Consider the following 18,060-nt stretch of genomic DNA (forward strand, 5'->3'; position numbering starts at 1 on the left):
TACTGCAAGCACAACAAAAAGGCACCGTCAGTCAGGCTTGAGCCAAGAAGGGGGAAAGCTTGCGATACAAGGCAGAAGGAAAGCACAGGAGCTAAAGACAGCAGGTTGGAGAGCATGAAAGGATCGCAAAGAAAGGGGCAGCTGAACCAAGGGCCCACGTAGTGCAGGCTCTCCCTTCAAAGCAGCTTTGGTAATAGGAGGCGGGGGCCAATCTCCCTTCTTCCGGCATCAAATGCCCCTGACCAAGTTGGAGAGCGGGAAAGTTGCTCTTTTTTCCTGCTCTGCTGCACGGACAAAGCAGTCTCCTTGCCTCTAACACGCCCCCGCGGGAAGACGGGAGAGACAAGGAGAGAAGCAGAGCATGCAAAAAGCTGCCTTTTTCCCAAAGAAGGAGCGTTCTACAGGCCCCAGCATCTGAGGGGTGGAAGAAAAAGCTTGACAGCTACCTGGGTCAGGTTTGTCCATGTCAGAGTCATCTTCCTCCCATGGCTTCCAGACCAGGCATGCGGGCTCTTCATCGTCACTTGGCGGTCTGCTCTGCAGCTCGGGGAGCTCAGCCTGAAAGTTGCTGCCGACGTTGATGTGTCTAAAAGAAAGAAGGAAGTGCAGGTAAGAAAGGCAAGCGCTCAAGAGACACGTCCCGTGGAGCCACGGGCTTGAAGCAATCCCACCCTGACTCTGAAAGAGCAGTTCTGCTCCTGGCCATTCCTCAAGTTTGCCATCCTTTAATCCCTATGCCAAAACTCACGGCTGAACGTGGACTCTCGCTTTCCTTTTCATTGTTCCTCTTCTTTCCGCCTGGAAGAGATCAAAAGAACGCTCCAGATCAACATCATTCTGCCGACATGCGTGGGTAGCCTTCCTTCTCATCCTCATCACTGCAAACCACAAACTCCCCAGTCCCAGCTCCCCGCAGTTTGGTGAAATTGCTGGGTTTTTCACTTGGAGCTTCCGAGGCAGGATCCCCCAGCAGGCTGCAGAGTCGTCAGGAGGGGAAGCAGGAGGGCATGCGCTGCTTGCTCCCTTCAGGCTTGGGGGCCGGTGAGAAGACCCAAAGGCAAGGCATGGAACTTGTGCCAGGGGAGGCTTTAGGTTGGATAGGAGGAAAAGGTTCTGCACGCAGAGGGTGGCTGGGCACTGGAACGGGCTCCCCAGGGAAGGGGTGACAGCACCAAGCCTGCCAGGGCTCAAGAATTCTTTGGCCATTGCTCTTGGGCACAGGGTGTGGTTCTTGAGGCTGTCACGTGCAGGCCCAGGAGCCGGACAGGCTGCCTCTGACTGTGAGGCAGAACCAGCCCTACAGGCATTGAGAACCATTGACAAATACATCCCGGTGCCTCTCTAGAAAAGAGATCCAATGCAAGGTGGCAAGGGAAATATCTCTACAGATCTTAAACCGGAAGGTATCTGTACGCGATGAAAGTGGGTAAGCATGTAAGAATGGCTGAAAGCAGACTGCTTTTGTAGGTGAAAGCCAGTGTTGGAGGCCAACTGCTTCCATGCCCTGAGCAAGAGGGATCACAGAGCGGAAGTCCCATCTTTGTGGTTTTGAAAGCTTTGGAGGAGGTGTGAGCAGAGCCGGGGCCCAACAGGATTTGTTGACACTGAAGCCCTGAACTCCTCAGTAATGACCAGATTGTTTTGGGGTCAGCACAGCGTAGTTTCAGGACTTCAGTGGGTACCAAGAACTTTTAATCGGGTCATGGGTGGACGAGAATCTGAAAGTGCCCCGCGACAGCTCTCTGCGTCGTCTAGGGAAAGGTCTGCATTTCAACTGGAGGCATCATTATTCCTAGAGAAGTTGGAGCCCGCTTTCACGTGTACGCTGCTCAGGGGAGAGTGACCACAGACCATGTCTGTCATGGCTGGTGAGACAGCCAGCTGGAGCCTCTTGCCTTTCTGTTAGTGCTTGGAAGGCAAACGGGGATTTCCTTACCTTTGACGGTCCCACAGTGCTGCGGGGGTGCCTGGCGGCTGACGAGGAGATGAGGATGTGGACCCAGAGGCCAGAGGCGTCCGGCCAGGGCCAGCCCAGGAGCAGATCCTGCAGCTGCTGCTCCACCGCTGGTCCACCAGTGTTCCACCAACGGCCGCAGGAGCAGGAGACAACGACAGTTGCTAGGGGCACAGCCCAACATTCCATGCAGAACCCGGGGCACCCAGGGGGTGCAAACAGGGATGGGCCACCTTTGCCTCTTTCACTGCTTCTGGCGCAAGTTTGCTCTCAGGGCCTTGCCACTGGGGCATTTCTCGTCAGTCCTCTGGACGGGGCAGAGCAGGGCAGGGACAACTCTGGCTCTTCTTCTCTGTGCTTCTCTGTAAGGTGCCTGCAGCTGGACGTGCGCAGGAGCCCGGCTCTGTCAAAGGACCCAGACCGCATTGCCTGCCTTCTGGAGAACCAGAAGGACTCGCGCTGCTGGCTCTCCTCGGGCTCTGAGAGGAGCAAGAGATTGCAAGTCGTTCCGTGGAGAACCAACTCCCAGGCTTTGTCTCAAAGTGGAGGCATCCATCCCGCCCCTTTCTAAATTGTCTGGTGCCTAATAATATCGCTTGGTGTTTTCCCTCCTTCGGGGTTCTGAGCTGGTCTCTCAGCTCAAGAGTCTTTCCTTGAAACTTGCAGAAACGGGGTGTATTCCAGGGGAATTGGTGGGGACAGCCCACCAGCAATTCCTTAGCAAGCACTTAATGCAGAATTCGTATGTCTTTCTTGCAGCTGCCTTGAAGGAGCGAGGTGTTTGTCTCCAAAGCCTGTGGGATTCCTCTAGGAGACTCACAGTAACGGAATTCCTTTTTCACACCAGTGGCCTTCACATTTCTTTTCATACTTAGGTCCCAGCTATGGCAAAAGCCAACGGGCTTTCCTGCTTTCCTGCCTAATGTTAAGCAAAAGCAAATCTTGCTTTCTTCCCAGCCTGCTTGTTCCACGCACACACGAGCAAGGTGAAGGGCAGCTGTAACAAGGCGCATTGCAAAGCAGATACTTTGTAGCCTCCAAATCCCTCCTGCCCCGGCTGCATCAGACGAGGGCAAGCTCCTGTCCGTGTCCCAGAACCAGCCTGGAAATTCCCCCCTCCCCCGCCCCCCTCCATCCTCCCCAGCCCCTGCTCCCAAAGCCTTGCCAGGCAAGGCCATTTCCTGGGCCAGATACAGGGGGGAGTTTGATGGTGCTTTGCTGCAAATCCCGAAGCTGTGGGAAGCGAGAGGATAATGTTCACACCCGCTTTGCTTCAGCTAAGGAGGGAGTCCTTTCAAGAGCAACCAAAACTGAACTCCTGATTGCTTGGTAGTGCGTGTGGCTATGAACGTTCTAGAATCAGAGAGGTTAGAAAAGTCCTCAAAGGTGGTCAAGTCCATCTGCCCCCAAAATGAAACCAAGCTATGTTGCTGGGTGCCGGAAAGGACTATAACGCGCAGCTTTTTATCCCCGCCAGCATAATGGGACAAGGCCAGTCGTTTAGAGCCAATTCATTGAGCCCAACAGAGCCTCCCTTTCCACTCCCAGCCGAGATTCTGAGGAATCAAGGATGAAACCCCAGCAATGTTACTCCGTTGGCAGTCGTGGGGACACACCTTTGGAAGTCCCGCCAGCTGAGCAAGGGGCTGGGCCTGCGGGAGGACGCGCGTGCCCAGGTTCTTCTGTCGCGGCAAATGCTGCGTTTGCCACACCAAAGAAACGTAACGAGCATGGCTTGAGCGATTTCATACCGACAAAAAGACAAAATGGAACAAACTTTGGTTTAATGATAAAGACAGCTTTTGTCTTAAGAAAGTCACAATGACAAAAGATGGAGCGTAGCGAACAGCACCAAACCTCTTACATTTACTGATGAATCTAATACTACTAATAAACTTTTACTAATACCTATGAATCTCAGCTCATAAATTGAGAAATGCCTGTCTAGGAAACTGAACAGAAGAATAAACAACCCTAAAATCTTAAGAAACAATCTTATTCCTATCTAGTCCTCTTGACGGCTAACTCTTGCTAGCCCTGGACAGCTGCAGGGCTAATTTGGTCTTTTCTTCTTAGCGACAGGCTCTGCTTCCTTCCGTGGCCGATGTCTTCTCCTGTGCGCGTTCCTTTCCTTCACGGTTGCAAACACCCTGGGAAGACAGGAAACAAACCATTCATTGCCAATTCAATACGTACCATTAAACCAAGCTCCCAGATTTCCGTTTCTCTCTGAGCTTCTGTCTTTTCAGGCTGTGACTCCTTTGTAAATGGAGCAGCACCAGGAATCTTTCTTGTTCTGCTTCCTTCAAATTTCTTCCTCGTTTTGCTTCATCCTGTTTCTAATTCCAACAGCTCACCACCAAAGCCAGCTTTGGTGTGCCTATTCCTGCTTGTGTGACCTGGGACTTGTTGAGGCACAGCAAGGCTTCAGTCTGAATGCTGGGCTTTAACTAAGCTGTTTGGCTTTCAAGTGGGTTGCAACGTGGACCACGGCTGCAAGGGGCCATCCTCCAAGTGCCCTTGGCTTGCCCTGGGGTGCCTTTGGCAAGGGTCAGCCTGTTTTAGTCCAAGGGCGCAGGCTTTGAGCAGAAAGAGGAAGAAGTTCCGCACCGTTGGCACTGCCCGCACGGAAAGGGGCCTCCCGCCGAACGGGGCCGCTGGGGCGATTGGCAGCAGGGACACTCCGCGTTGCGGGCTTTCTTGCGGCTTCTCTTGCCTGCCTCCCCATTCTCCTTTCTGGGAGGTCTTTTGCTCCTCTTTGCTTGGCCCACAGTCTGGAAATCAAAGAATCCTAATCAATTTTCCTTCCTCTCACAAAGCTGGAGATCAGAGCGTCCAGCGCAAAAATCTCTCGGCCTAAGCAAGTTCCTTCAACCCTAAAGAGCTGAGAAAATGCCTGGATTTAGCGGTGGGCTGCGGCGGGGCGCCAACACAGCACCTTGGAGGAAAAAACACCTCCTTTCTACTGGCCAAAGGGTTGCGTAAACATGTGGGTATCTGTAGCTCTACATTTCTTTTTATACCTCTCTGCCTCACTTCTATCCCTATTTTTCCTCCACCCATGACTAGGGAACGGGTTTTAAGTTCAGTCCGATTAGTGAGGACACATGGTTACGCGGTTTGTGCGACCCAAAATGATCTCTCTCTCTCTCTCTCTGTCTCTTTGTCTCTCTGTCTCTCTGTCTCTGTGAGTCAAATTCCGGTTGGCTGGTAAGGAAAGTTTTGGCGGGGCCACAGCACTGGCAGGTCCTTTTTGGGGAGTAGGCTTTCTGGGGATGCTACAAAAGATCCCTGAAAATCTGCAGCACTTCCGTGAACGCAGCCAGGATTAGTGATGTGAGCGGGCAATGGGGAATTAAGGATCTGATTGGAATCAGTGAGGGTGCCAGCCCTGGAGAAACCAGTTTAGAGAGAGTCCAAGCCCATTTTGGTGGCGGTGCTGCTTTGTTGGGTCCAAGTTATGCTCCAGAATTCCCTATTTCAGAGCAGCAGCAGCATGAAGCTTTGGGCAGCATCTGCTGTGCCTTTCCCAGCGCAAGGGACGATGTGATCCTGGCAGAGCGGCGTCTCGCATGGCTCGCTGGCAGGTTTTGTCCCCTTCTCCCAGTTTCTGGACCCTCCCGGCAGCTGTTGATTTTCTTCCCACTCACCTGAGCGAGAGCGTTGGCAAGTTTATGTTCTTTTTTGCAGGAGTAGTAGTACTCCACACACTGTGCCACGGTCTTACTCTGAATCTGTAGGCAAGAGAAAAAGAAGGAATCTGAAATGGCCATCCTGTAGGGTGCGTTGGAGAAAAAGTGAGGCATATATGGGGTAAAGTAGGAAGTGAAATCATAGAGTCAATTGAGCAGGGTGTAAAACGAAAGAAATGGGGAGTAAAAGAGGCATTATGCCACGCAGAAAGCGGTGTATTGTGCCACGTAATGCGTAAGACGTGGAATGCCCAGCTCAACAACAAATCCATCTAGCAGAGCTTTTCTTTCCCCCGTTCCCTCCAGTTATCCCAGCACAACGTGCTGAGGAAGCAGCAGCACACGCGTGAGACAAATGCGGCAGAATAAAGCTTGGTCTTCCAAAAGAGCTCGGAGAAAAGGGCTGGAGAGGCAGAAGGGCTGCCTTCACACAGGCCTTTCACCCGCAGGAGACGGATGTCCCGTTTCTTGATTCTTTTCATACTTTTGGTATTTGGGAAGAGAGAGACTGAATTCCAGTAGGCGGTACCAGAAATAATGCACATTTTCTTCTGATGATCTGCCAGGGTAGAGCATGTCCTATGGCTTTACCTGCTTCTGGATGAGATGAAAATCCTTGCCATAGGTGTGAAAAGCCTTTTGGAAGGACTCCTCCTCCTCAGGTGTCCATCTATCAGAGCCTGGCAAGAAAAAGCAGCGGGTAAACGGATCCCTCTAGACATTGAAGTGGATCCCACTGGCAGCCAAAACGCAGTCGGCGCCATCCATCATTCACGTGCGTACACGTCTGCTCCCTCAGAAAGTAATGAAGACAAAGCAGGGAAATTCCCCGGGGAAAAAAGGGCGGAAAACAAGGAAAGCTGAAGGGCTAGATGCTGCTGCTGCTGCTGCTTTCCCCACCCCCCGAGAAGAGGAGACCTTGTAGTGGTGTTCCTTGTTTCAGCGTAAACGCTTGACATGGCAATTAAGGCGAGGGACGGCAGCGTGTGTCAGTGTAGGAAGAAGCTCTGTTTTGGTTACCTGCGTAATGGTAATCGGCCAGGGGATGGCCTTGAGGCGTCGGAGGCCCCCCTGAGAGCAACATCTCCAGAGCCTCCTGCAAGATCAAAGGGCAAAAGGCTTTAGGTGCCCCACCACAAGAAAAGGAGCCACAAAACATAAATGCCGCCTTTCAGCCGCTTTGCCTCTTCAGGGATTCAGTCCACTGGATGGCATATGGGTCAAACATTGAGACTTGCTGCCAATCCCTCGCTTTCTCTGCGCAACCCTTGGATGGCGCTCCCCAAGAGTGGCGTGTGGCTCACTGGCTCAATGCTTTTGCTCCTCCTGCAGCCAGAATTGCCTCAGCTTGCTGAGGCTTCTGGGAATTCCCGCTCCGTCCAGCCCAAAAGGTCTTAGAGAACACAGATCTCCAGGAGATTTGCAAGGCAGCAGGCTGCGGGAGCCTCTGCCGGTGCCTCCAAGAGAGTCATTGTCCCTGCTCGAGCCCTGTTTGTGCTCAGTCCTGACACAGGTGGAGGAGACACAGCAGGCAGCAAGAGGTGCGCTGCGTGCTAACTGCCTTCCTCAAAGAGCAGCCAGGAAAGGCTGTCCCAGTGGCCAGGCCTTCTTAATTTTTTCATTCCCTGTCCACTCCTGTCTGCGCCCAAACAGCCGCTTCTTACCGGAACGCTGCCGCGTGCCTGGTGCAGGCAGTGCAGAGCGAGCTCCAGGTTAGCCGCTGCCCTGGGAAAGCCACGGGAGCTGGCCATGTCCAGCAGCTCTCTTACTGCAAGCACAACAAAAAGGCACCGTCAGTCAGGCTTGAGCCAAGAAGGGGGAAAGCTTGCGATACAAGGCAGAAGGAAAGCACAGGAGCTAAAGACAGCAGGTTGGAGAGCATGAAAAGGATCGCAAAGAAAGGGGCAGCTGAACCAAGGGCCCACGTAGTGCAGGCTCTCCCTTCAAAGCAGCTTTGGTAATAGGAGGCGGGGGCCAATCTCCCTTCTTCCGGCATCAAATGCCCCTGACCAAGTTGGAGAGCGGGAAAGTTGCTCTTTTTTCCTGCTCTGCTGCACGGACAAAGCAGTCTCCTTGCCTCTAACACGCCCCCGCGGGAAGACGGGAGAGACAAGGAGAGAAGCAGAGCATGCAAAAAGCTGCCTTTTTCCCAAAGAAGGAGCGTTCTACAGGCCCCAGCATCTGAGGGGTGGAAGAAAAAGCTTGACAGCTACCTGGGTCAGGTTTGTCCATGTCAGAGTCATCTTCCTCCCATGGCTTCCAGACCAGGCATGCGGGCTCTTCATCGTCACTTGGCGGTCTGCTCTGCAGCTCGGGGAGCTCAGCCTGAAAGTCGCTGCCGACGTTGATGTGTCTAAAAGAAAGAAGGAAGTGCAGGTAAGAAAGGCAAGCGCTCAAGAGACACGTCCCGTGGAGCCACGGGCTTGAAGCAATCCCACCCTGACTCTGAAAGAGCAGTTCTGCTCCTGGCCATTCCTCAAGTTTGCCATCCTTTAATCCCTATGCCAAAACTCACGGCTGAACGTGGACTCTCGCTTTCCTTTTCATTGTTCCTCTTCTTTCCGCCTGGAAGAGATCAAAAGAACGCTCCAGATCAACATCATTCTGCCGACATGCGTGGGTAGCCTTCCTTCTCATCCTCATCACTGCAAACCACAAACTCCCCAGTCCCAGCTCCCCGCAGTTTGGTGAAATTGCTGGGTTTTTCACTTGGAGCTTCCGAGGCAGGATCCCCCAGCAGGCTGCAGAGTCGTCAGGAGGGGAAGCAGGAGGGCATGCGCTGCTTGCTCCCTTCAGGCTTGGGGGCCGGTGAGAAGACCCAAAGGCAAGGCATGGAACTTGTGCCAGGGGAGGCTTTAGGTTGGATAGGAGGAAAAGGTTCTGCACGCAGAGGGTGGCTGGGCACTGGAACGGGCTCCCCAGGGAAGGGGTGACAGCACCAAGCCTGCCAGGGCTCAAGAATTCTTTGGCCATTGCTCTTGGGCACAGGGTGTGGTTCTTGAGGCTGTCACGTGCAGGCCCAGGAGCCGGACAGGCTGCCTCTGACTGTGAGGCAGAACCAGCCCTACAGGCATTGAGAACCATTGACAAATACATCCCGGTGCCTCTCTAGAAAAGAGATCCAATGCAGGGTGGCAAGGGAAATATCTCTACAGATCTTAAACCGGAAGGTATCTGTACGCGATGAAAGTGGGTAAGCATGTAAGAATGGCTGAAAGCAGACTGCTTTTGTAGGTGAAAGCCAGTGTTGGAGGCCAACTGCTTCCATGCCCTGAGCAAGAGGGATCACAGAGCGGAAGTCCCATCTTTGTGGTTTTGAAAGCTTTGGAGGAGGTGTGAGCAGAGCCGGGGCCCAACAGGATTTGTTGACACTGAAGCCCTGAACTCCTCAGTAATGACCAGATTGTTTTGGGGTCAGCACAGCGTAGTTTCAGGACTTCAGTGGGTACCAAGAACTTTTAATCGGGTCATGGGTGGACGAGAATCTGAAAGTGCCCCGCGACAGCTCTCTGCGTCGTCTAGGGAAAGGTCTGCATTTCAACTGGAGGCATCATTATTCCTAGAGAAGTTGGAGCCCGCTTTCACGTGTACGCTGCTCAGGGGAGAGTGACCACAGACCATGTCTGTCATGGCTGGTGAGACAGCCAGCTGGAGCCTCTTGCCTTTCTGTTAGTGCTTGGAAGGCAAACGGGGATTTCCTTACCTTTGACGGTCCCACAGTGCTGCGGGGGTGCCTGGCGGCTGACGAGGAGATGAGGATGTGGACCCAGAGGCCAGAGGCGTCCGGCCAGGGCCAGCCCAGGAGCAGATCCTGCAGCTGCTGCTCCACCGCTGGTCCACCAGTGTTCCACCAACGGCCGCAGGAGCAGGAGACAACGACAGTTGCTAGGGGCACAGCCCAACATTCCATGCAGAACCCCGGGGCACCCAGGGGGTGCAAACAGGGATGGGCCACCTTTGCCTCTTTCACTGCTTCTGGCGCAAGTTTGCTCTCAGGGCCTTGCCACTGGGGCATTTCTCGTCAGTCCTCTGGACGGGGCAGAGCAGGGCAGGGACAACTCTGGCTCTTCTTCTCTGTGCTTCTCTGTAAGGTGCCTGCAGCTGGACGTGCGCAGGAGCCCGGCTCTGTCAAAGGACCCAGACCGCATTGCCTGCCTTCTGGAGAACCAGAAGGACTCGCGCTGCTGGCTCTCCTCGGGCTCTGAGAGGAGCAAGAGATTGCAAGTCGTTCCGTGGAGAACCAACTCCCAGGCTTTGTCTCAAAGTGGAGGCATCCATCCCGCCCCTTTCTAAATTGTCTGGTGCCTAATAATATCGCTTGGTGTTTTCCCTCCTTCGGGGTTCTGAGCTGGTCTCTCAGCTCAAGAGTCTTTCCTTGAAACTTGCAGAAACGGGGTGTATTCCAGGGGAATTGGTGGGGACAGCCCACCAGCAATTCCTTAGCAAGCACTTAATGCAGAATTCGTATGTCTTTCTTGCAGCTGCCTTGAAGGAGCGAGGTGTTTGTCTCCAAAGCCTGTGGGATTCCTCTCGGAGACTCACAGTAACGGAATTCCTTTTTCACACCGGTGGCCTTCACATTTCTTTTCATACTTAGGTCCCAGCTATGGCAAAAGCCAACGGGCTTTCCTGCTTTCCTGCCTAATGTTAAGCAAAAGCAAATCTTGCTTTCTTCCCAGCCTGCTTGTTCCACGCACACACGAGCAAGGTGAAGGGGCAGCTGTAACAAGGCGCATTGCAAAGCAGATACTTTGTAGCCTCCAAATCCCTCCTGCCCCGGCTGCATCAGACGAGGGCAAGCTCCTGTCCGTGTCCCAGAACCAGCCTGGAAATTCCCCCCTCCCCCGCCCCCCCTCCATCCTCCCCAGCCCCTGCTCCCAAAGCCTTGCCAGGCAAGGCCATTTCCTGGGCCAGATACAGGGGGGAGTTTGATGGTGCTTTGCTGCAAATCCCGAAGCTGTGGGAAGCGAGAGGATAATGTTCACACCCGCTTTGCTTCAGCTAAGGAGGGGAGTCCTTTCAAGAGCAACCAAAACTGAACTCCTGATTGCTTGGTAGTGCGTGTGGCTATGAACGTTCTAGAATCAGAGAGGTTAGAAAAGTCCTCAAAGGTGGTCAAGTCCATCTGCCCCCCAAAATGAAACCAAGCTATGTTGCTGGGTGCCGGAAAGGACTATAACGCGCAGCTTTTTATCCCCGCCAGCATAATGGGACAAGGCCAGTCGTTTAGAGCCAATTCATTGAGCCCAACAGAGCCTCCCTTTCCACTCCCAGCCGAGATTCTGAGGAATCAAGGGATGAAACCCCAGCAATGTTACTCCGTTGGCAGTCGTGGGGACACACCTTTGGAAGTCCCGCCAGCTGAGCAAGGGGCTGGGCCTGCGGGAGGACGCGCGTGCCCAGGTTCTTCTGTCGCGGCAAATGCTGCGTTTGCCACACCAAAGAAACGTAACGAGCATGGCTTGAGCGATTTCATACCGACAAAAAGACAAAATGGAACAAACTTTGGTTTAATGATAAAGACAGCTTTTGTCTTAAGAAAGTCACAATGACAAAAGATGGAGCGTAGCGAACAGCACCAAACCTCTTACATTTACTGATGAATCTAATACTACTAATAAACTTTTACTAATACCTATGAATCTCAGCTCATAAATTGAGAAATGCCTGTCTAGGAAACTGAACAGAAGAATAAACAACCCTAAAATCTTAAGAAACAATCTTATTCCTATCTAGTCCTCTTGACGGCTAACTCTTGCTAGCCCTGGACAGCTGCAGGGCTAATTTGGTCTTTTCTTCTTAGCGACAGGCTCTGCTTCCTTCCGTGGCCGATGTCTTCTCCTGTGCGCGTTCCTTTCCTTCACGGTTGCAAACACCCTGGGAAGACAGGAAACAAACCGTTCATTGCCAATTCAATACGTACCATTAAACCAAGCTCCCAGATTTCCGTTTCTCTCTGAGCTTCTGTCTTTTCAGGCTGTGACTCCTTTGTAAATGGAGCAGCACCAGGAATCTTTCTTGTTCTGCTTCCTTCAAATTTCTTCCTCGTTTTGCTTCATCCTGTTTCTAATTCCAACAGCACCACCAAAGCCAGCTTTGGTGTGCCTATTCCTGCTTGTGTGACCTGGGACTTGCTGAGGCGCAGCAAGGCTTCAGTCTGAATGCTGGGCTTTAACTAAGCTGTTTGGCTTTCAAGTGGGTTGCAACGTGGACCACGGCTGCAAGGGGCCATCCTCCAAGTGCCCTTGGCTTGCCCTGGGGTGCCTTTGGCAAAGGTCAGCCTGTTTTAGTCCAAGGGCCCAGGCTTTGAGCAGAAAGAGGAAGAAGTTCCGCACCGTTGGCACTGCCCGCACGGAAAGGGGCCTCCCGCCGAACGGGGCCGCTGGGGCGATTGGCAGCAGGGACACTCCGCGTTGCGGGCTTTCTTGCGGCTTCTCTTGCCTGCCTCCCCATTCTCCTTTCTGGGAGGTCTTTTGCTCCTCTTTGCTTGGCCCACAGTCTGGAAATCAAAGAATCCTAATCAATTTTTCCTTCCTCTCACAAAGCTGGAGATCAGAGCGTCCAGCGCAAAAATCTCTCGGCCTAAGCAAGTTCCTTCAAACCCTAAAGAGCTGAGAAAATGCCTGGATTTCAGCGGTGGGCTGCGGCGGGGCGCCAACACAGCACCTTGGAGGAAAAAACACCTCCTTTCTACTGGCCAAAGGGTTGCGTAAACATGTGGGTATCTGTAGCTCTACATTTCTTTTTATACCTCTCTGCCTCACTTCTATCCCTATTTTTCCTCCACCCATGACTAGGGAACGGGTTTTAAGTTCAGTCCGATTAGTGAGGACACATGGTTACGCGGTTTGTGCGACCCAAAATGATCTCTCTCTCTCTCTCTCTGTCTCTTTGTCTCTCTGTCTCTCTGTCTCTGTGAGTCAAATTCCGGTTGGCTGGTAAGGAAAGTTTTGGCGGGGCCACAGCACTGGCAGGTCCTTTTTGGGGAGTAGGCTTTCTGGGGATGCTACAAAAGATCCCTGAAAATCTGCAGCACTTCCGTGAACGCAGCCAGGATTAGTGATGTGAGCGGGCAATGGGGAATTAAGGATCTGATTGGAATCAGTGAGGGTGCCAGCCCTGGAGAAACCAGTTTAGAGAGAGTCCAAGCCCATTTTGGTGGCGGTGCTGCTTTGTTGGGTCCAAGTTATGCTCCAGAATTCCCTATTTCAGAGCAGCAGCAGCATGAAGCTTTGGGCAGCATCTGCTGTGCCTTTCCCAGCGCAAGGGACGATGTGATCCTGGCAGAGCGGCGTCTCGCATGGCTCGCTGGCAGGTTTTGTCCCCTTCTCCCAGTTTCTGGACCCTCCCGGCAGCTGTTGATTTTCTTCCCACTCACCTGAGCGAGAGCGTTGGCAAGTTTATGTTCTTTTTTGCAGGAGTAGTAGTACTCCACACACTGTGCCACGGTCTTACTCTGAATCTGTAGGCAAGAGAAAAAGAAGGAATCTGAAATGGCCATCCTGTAGGGTGCGTTGGAGAAAAAGTGAGGCATATATGGGGTAAAGTAGGAAGTGAAATCATAGAGTCAATTGAGCAGGGTGTAAAACGAAAGAAATGGGGAGTAAAAGAGGCATTATGCCACGCAGAAAGCGGTGTATTGTGCCACGTAATGCGTAAGACGTGGAATGCCCAGCTCAACAACAAATCCATCTAGCAGAGCTTTTCTTTCCCCCGTTCCCTCCAGTTATCCCAGCACAACGTGCTGAGGAAGCAGCAGCACACGCGTGAGACAAATGCGGCAGAATAAAGCTTGGTCTTCCAAAAGAGCTCGGAGAAAAGGGCTGGAGAGGCAGAAGGGCTGCCTTCACACAGGCCTTTCACCCGCAGGAGACGGATGTCCCGTTTCTTGATTCTTTTCATACTTTTGGTATTTGGGAAGAGAGAGACTGAATTCCAGTAGGCGGTACCAGAAATAATGCACATTTTCTTCTGATGATCTGCCAGGGTAGAGCATGTCCTATGGCTTTACCTGCTTCTGGATGAGATGAAAATCCTTGCCATAGGTGTGAAAAGCCTTTTGGAAGGACTCCTCCTCCTCAGGTGTCCATCTATCAGAGCCTGGCAAGAAAAAGCAGCGGGTAAACGGATCCCTCTAGACATTGAAGTGGATCCCACTGGCAGCCAAAACGAAGTCGGCGCCATCCATCATTCACGTGCGTACACGTCTGCTCCCTCAGAAAGTAATGAAGACAAAGCAGGGAAATTCCCCGGGGAAAAAAGGGCGGAAAACAAGGAAAGCTGAAGGGCTAGATGCTGCTGCTGCTGCTGCTGCTTTCCCCACCCCCCGAGAAGAGGAGACCTTGTAGTGGTGTTCCTTGTTTCAGCGTAAACGCTTGACATGGCAATTAAGGCGAGGGACGGCAGCGTGTGTCAGTGTAGGAAGAAGCTCTGTTTTGGTTACCTGCGTAATGGTAATCGGCCAGGGGATGGCCTTGAGGCGTCGGAGGCCCCCCTGAGAGCAACATCTCCAGAGCCTCCTGCAAGATCAAAGGGCAAAAGGCTTTAGGTGCCCCACCACAAGAAAAGGAGCCACAAAACATAAATGCCGCCTTTCAGCCGCTTTGCCTCTTCAGGGATTCAGTCCACTGGATGGCATATGGGTCAAACATTGAGACTTGCTGCCAATCCCTCGCTTTCTCTGCACAACCCTTGGATGGCGCTCCCCAAGAGTGGCGTGTGGCTCACTGGCTCAATGCTTTTGCTCCTCCTGCAGCCAGAATTGCCTCAGCTTGCTGAGGCTTCTGGGAATTCCCGCTCCGTCCAGCCCAAAAGGTCTTAGAGAACACAGATCTCCAGGAGATTTGCAAGGCAGCAGGCTGCGGGAGCCTCTGCCGGTGCCTCCAAGAGAGTCATTGTCCCTGCTCGAGCCCTGTTTGTGCTCAGTCCTGACACAGGTGGAGGAGACACAGCAGGCAGCAAGAGGTGCGCTGCGTGCTAACTGCCTTCCTCAAAGAGCAGCCAGGAAAGGCTGTCCCAGTGGCCAGGCCTTCTTAATTTTTTCATTCCCTGTCCACTCCTGTCTGCGCCCAAACAGCCGCTTCTTACCGGAACGCTGCCGCGTGCCTGGTGCAGGCAGTGCAGAGCGAGCTCCAGGTTAGCCGCTGCCCTGGGAAAGCCACGGGAGCTGGCCATGTCCAGCAGCTCTCTTACTGCAAGCACAACAAAAAGGCACCGTCAGTCAGGCTTGAGCCAAGAAGGGGGAAAGCTTGCGATACAAGGCAGAAGGAAAGCACAGGAGCTAAAGACAGCAGGTTGGAGAGCATGAAAAGGATCGCAAAGAAAGGGGCAGCTGAACCAAGGGCCCACGTAGTGCAGGCTCTCCCTTCAAAGCAGCTTTGGTAATAGGAGGCGGGGGCCAATCTCCCTTCTTCCGGCATCAAATGCCCCTGACCAAGTTGGAGAGCGGGAAAGTTGCTCTTTTTTCCTGCTCTGCTGCACGGACAAAGCAGTCTCCTTGCCTCTAACACGCCCCCGCGGGAAGACGGGAGAGACAAGGAGAGAAGCAGAGCATGCAAAAAGCTGCCTTTTTCCCAAAGAAGGAGCGTTCTACAGGCCCCAGCATCTGAGGGGTGGAAGAAAAAGCTTGACAGCTACCTGGGTCAGGTTTGTCCATGTCAGAGTCATCTTCCTCCCATGGCTTCCAGACCAGGCATGCGGGCTCTTCATCGTCACTTGGCGGTCTGCTCTGCAGCTCGGGGAGCTCAGCCTGAAAGTCGCTGCCGACGTTGATGTGTCTAAAAGAAAGAAGGAAGTGCAGGTAAGAAAGGCAAGCGCTCAAGAGACACGTCCCGTGGAGCCACGGGCTTGAAGCAATCCCACCCTGACTCTGAAAGAGCAGTTCTGCTCCTGGCCATTCCTCAAGTTTGCCATCCTTTAATCCCTATGCCAAAACTCACGGCTGAACGTGGACTCTCGCTTTCCTTTTCATTGTTCCTCTTCTTTCCGCCTGGAAGAGATCAAAAGAACGCTCCAGATCAACATCATTCTGCCGACATGCGTGGGTAGCCTTCCTTCTCATCCTCATCACTGCAAACCACAAACTCCCCAGTCCCAGCTCCCCGCAGTTTGGTGAAATTGCTGGGTTTTTCACTTGGAGCTTCCGAGGCAGGATCCCCCAGCAGGCTGCAGAGTCGTCAGGAGGGGAAGCAGGAGGGCATGCGCTGCTTGCTCCCTTCAGGCTTGGGGGCCGGTGAGAAGACCCAAAGGCAAGGCATGGAACTTGTGCCAGGGGAGGCTTTAGGTTGGATAGGAGGAAAAGGTTCTGCACGCAGAGGGTGGCTGGGCACTGGAACGGGCTCCCCAGGGAAGGGGTGACAGCACCAAGCCTGCCAGGGCTCAAGAATTCTTTGGCCATTGCTCTTGGGCACAGGGTGTGGTTCTTGAGGCTGTCACGTGCAGGCCCAGGAGCCGGACAGGCTGCCTCTGACTGTGAGGCAGAACCAGCCCTACAGGCATTGAGAACCATTGACAAATACATCCCGGTGCCTCTCTAGAAAAGAGATCCAATGCAGGGTGGCAAGGGAAATATCTCTACAGATCTTAAACCGGAAGGTATCTGTACGCGATGAAAGTGGGTAAGCATGTAAGAATGGCTGAAAGCAGACTGCTTTTGTAGGTGAAAGCCAGTGTTGGAGGCCAACTGCTTCCATGCCCTGAGCAAGAGGGATCACAGAGCGGAAGTCCCATCTTTGTGGTTTTGAAAGCTTTGGAGGAGGTGTGAGCAGAGCCGGGGCCCAACAGGATTTGTTGACACTGAAGCCCTGAACTCCTCAGTAATGACCAGATTGTTTTGGGGTCAGCACAGCGTAGTTTCAGGACTTCAGTGGGTACCAAGAACTTTTAATCGGGTCATGGGTGGACGAGAATCTGAAAGTGCCCCGCGACAGCTCTCTGCGTCGTCTAGGGAAAGGTCTGCATTTCAACTGGAGGCATCATTATTCCTAGAGAAGTTGGAGCCCGCTTTCACGTGTACGCTGCTCAGGGGAGAGTGACCACAGACCATGTCTGTCATGGCTGGTGAGACAGCCAGCTGGAGCCTCTTGCCTTTCTGTTAGTGCTTGGAAGGCAAACGGGGATTTCCTTACCTTTGACGGTCCCACAGTGCTGCGGGGGTGCCTGGCGGCTGACGAGGAGATGAGGATGTGGACCCAGAGGCCAGAGGCGTCCGGCCAGGGCCAGCCCAGGAGCAGATCCTGCAGCTGCTGCTCCACCGCTGGTCCACCAGTGTTCCACCAACGGCCGCAGGAGCAGGAGACAACGACAGTTGCTAGGGGCACAGCCCAACATTCCATGCAGAACCCCGGGGCACCCAGGGGGTGCAAACAGGGATGGGCCACCTTTGCCTCTTTCACTGCTTCTGGCGCAAGTTTGCTCTCAGGGCCTTGCCACTGGGGCATTTCTCGTCAGTCCTCTGGACGGGGCAGAGCAGGGCAGGGACAACTCTGGCTCTTCTTCTCTGTGCTTCTCTGTAAGGTGCCTGCAGCTGGACGTGCGCAGGAGCCCGGCTCTGTCAAAGGACCCAGACCGCATTGCCTGCCTTCTGGAGAACCAGAAGGACTCGCGCTGCTGGCTCTCCTCGGGCTCTGAGAGGAGCAAGAGATTGCAAGTCGTTCCGTGGAGAACCAACTCCCAGGCTTTGTCTCAAAGTGGAGGCATCCATCCCGCCCCTTTCTAAATTGTCTGGTGCCTAATAATATCGCTTGGTGTTTTCCCTCCTTCGGGGTTCTGAGCTGGTCTCTCAGCTCAAGAGTCTTTCCTTGAAACTTGCAGAAACGGGGTGTATTCCAGGGGAATTGGTGGGGACAGCCCACCAGCAATTCCTTAGCAAGCACTTAATGCAGAATTCGTATGTCTTTCTTGCAGCTGCCTTGAAGGAGCGAGGTGTTTGTCTCCAAAGCCTGTGGGATTCCTCTCGGAGACTCACAGTAACGGAATTCCTTTTTCACACCGGTGGCCTTCACATTTCTTTTCATACTTAGGTCCCAGCTATGGCAAAAGCCAACGGGCTTTCCTGCTTTCCTGCCTAATGTTAAGCAAAAGCAAATCTTGCTTTCTTCCCAGCCTGCTTGTTCCACGCACACACGAGCAAGGTGAAGGGGCAGCTGTAACAAGGCGCATTGCAAAGCAGATACTTTGTAGCCTCCAAATCCCTCCTGCCCCGGCTGCATCAGACGAGGGCAAGCTCCTGTCCGTGTCCCAGAACCAGCCTGGAAATTCCCCCCTCCCCCGCCCCCCCTCCATCCTCCCCAGCCCCTGCTCCCAAAGCCTTGCCAGGCAAGGCCATTTCCTGGGCCAGATACAGGGGGGAGTTTGATGGTGCTTTGCTGCAAATCCCGAAGCTGTGGGAAGCGAGAGGATAATGTTCACACCCGC

At 53.4% G+C, this 18,060-nt stretch overlaps 3 protein-coding genes across 11 annotated transcripts in view; all 3 read right to left on the reverse strand.

Annotated features, from left to right (window-relative positions):
• LOC148219865 (zinc finger protein 541-like) overlaps positions 1-2,143 on the reverse strand; it is a 5,016-nt gene extending 2,873 nt beyond the window's left edge. Inside the window, exons 1-3 of the mRNA XM_088157022.1 lie at positions 1,937-2,143; positions 749-798; positions 447-586 (exon numbers count right to left, since the gene is read on the reverse strand). Coding sequence (XP_088013148.1) covers positions 447-586; positions 749-798; positions 1,937-2,143 — 397 coding nt within the window. The remainder of the gene's footprint in view (positions 1-446; positions 587-748; positions 799-1,936) is intronic.
• Positions 2,144-3,721: 1,578 nt separating this feature from the next.
• Positions 3,722-10,302, reverse strand: LOC148219866 (zinc finger protein 541-like). Of its 5 annotated transcripts, XM_088156539.1 has the most exons (9): positions 9,350-10,302; positions 8,162-8,211; positions 7,860-7,999; positions 7,311-7,414; positions 6,667-6,742; positions 6,238-6,326; positions 5,605-5,688; positions 4,565-4,728; positions 3,722-4,104 (listed from the first exon to the last, which is right to left on the reverse strand). In XM_088156539.1, the coding sequence occupies exons 1-9, from the start codon at positions 9,659-9,661 to the stop codon at positions 4,008-4,010; spliced, it is 1,116 nt and encodes a 371-aa protein (XP_088012665.1). In that variant the 5' UTR covers positions 9,662-10,302; the 3' UTR covers positions 3,722-4,007. The 5 variants fall into 5 exon arrangements, with proteins under 5 accessions (XP_088012665.1, XP_088012662.1, XP_088012663.1 ...); XM_088156536.1 differs by lacking the exon at positions 9,350-10,302 and having other exon boundaries at positions 8,162-9,342; XM_088156537.1 differs by lacking the exons at positions 6,667-6,742; positions 9,350-10,302 and having other exon boundaries at positions 8,162-9,342.
• Positions 10,303-11,140: 838 nt separating this feature from the next.
• On the reverse strand, positions 11,141-17,745 carry LOC148219867 (zinc finger protein 541-like). 5 transcript variants are annotated; one of them, XM_088156534.1, is made up of 9 exons: positions 16,773-17,745; positions 15,585-15,634; positions 15,283-15,422; positions 14,734-14,837; positions 14,090-14,165; positions 13,658-13,746; positions 13,025-13,108; positions 11,982-12,145; positions 11,141-11,523 (listed from the first exon to the last, which is right to left on the reverse strand). In XM_088156534.1, exons 1-9 carry the CDS (start codon positions 17,082-17,084, stop codon positions 11,427-11,429), a joined length of 1,116 nt encoding a protein of 371 aa, XP_088012660.1. In that variant the 5' UTR covers positions 17,085-17,745; the 3' UTR covers positions 11,141-11,426. The 5 variants fall into 5 exon arrangements, with proteins under 5 accessions (XP_088012660.1, XP_088012657.1, XP_088012658.1 ...); XM_088156531.1 differs by lacking the exon at positions 16,773-17,745 and having other exon boundaries at positions 15,585-16,765; XM_088156532.1 differs by lacking the exons at positions 14,090-14,165; positions 16,773-17,745 and having other exon boundaries at positions 15,585-16,765.
• Between the last annotated feature and the right edge of the window lie 315 nt (positions 17,746-18,060).

This window comes from Sturnus vulgaris, chromosome Z, assembly GCF_052056855.1.
Source record: "Sturnus vulgaris isolate bStuVul1 chromosome Z, bStuVul1.hap1, whole genome shotgun sequence".
In the NCBI taxonomy this organism is placed as follows: Eukaryota; Metazoa; Chordata; class Aves; order Passeriformes; family Sturnidae; genus Sturnus; species Sturnus vulgaris.

Excerpts from the sequence above, each read along its gene's own strand:
- LOC148219867 (XM_088156531.1), bottom strand. The coding sequence starts at position 16,165 with ATGTATTTGTCAATGGTTCTCAATGCCTGTAGGGCTGGTTCTGCCTCA. Across the intron at positions 13,109-13,657 it reads TTCATCTCATCCAGAAGCAG|ATTCAGAGTAAGACCGTGGC; the intron begins GTAAAGCCATAG and ends TCTTGCCTACAG. Across the intron at positions 11,524-11,981 it reads CCGTGCGGGCAGTGCCAACG|GGTGTTTGCAACCGTGAAGG; the intron begins GTGCGGAACTTC and ends CTGTCTTCCCAG.
- LOC148219866 (XM_088156536.1), bottom strand. The coding sequence starts at position 8,742 with ATGTATTTGTCAATGGTTCTCAATGCCTGTAGGGCTGGTTCTGCCTCA. Across the intron at positions 7,415-7,859 it reads CATGGACAAACCTGACCCAG|TAAGAGAGCTGCTGGACATG; the intron begins GTAGCTGTCAAG and ends TTGTGCTTGCAG. Across the intron at positions 6,743-7,310 it reads AGGCACGCGGCAGCGTTCCG|GAGGCTCTGGAGATGTTGCT; the intron begins GTAAGAAGCGGC and ends TTGATCTTGCAG.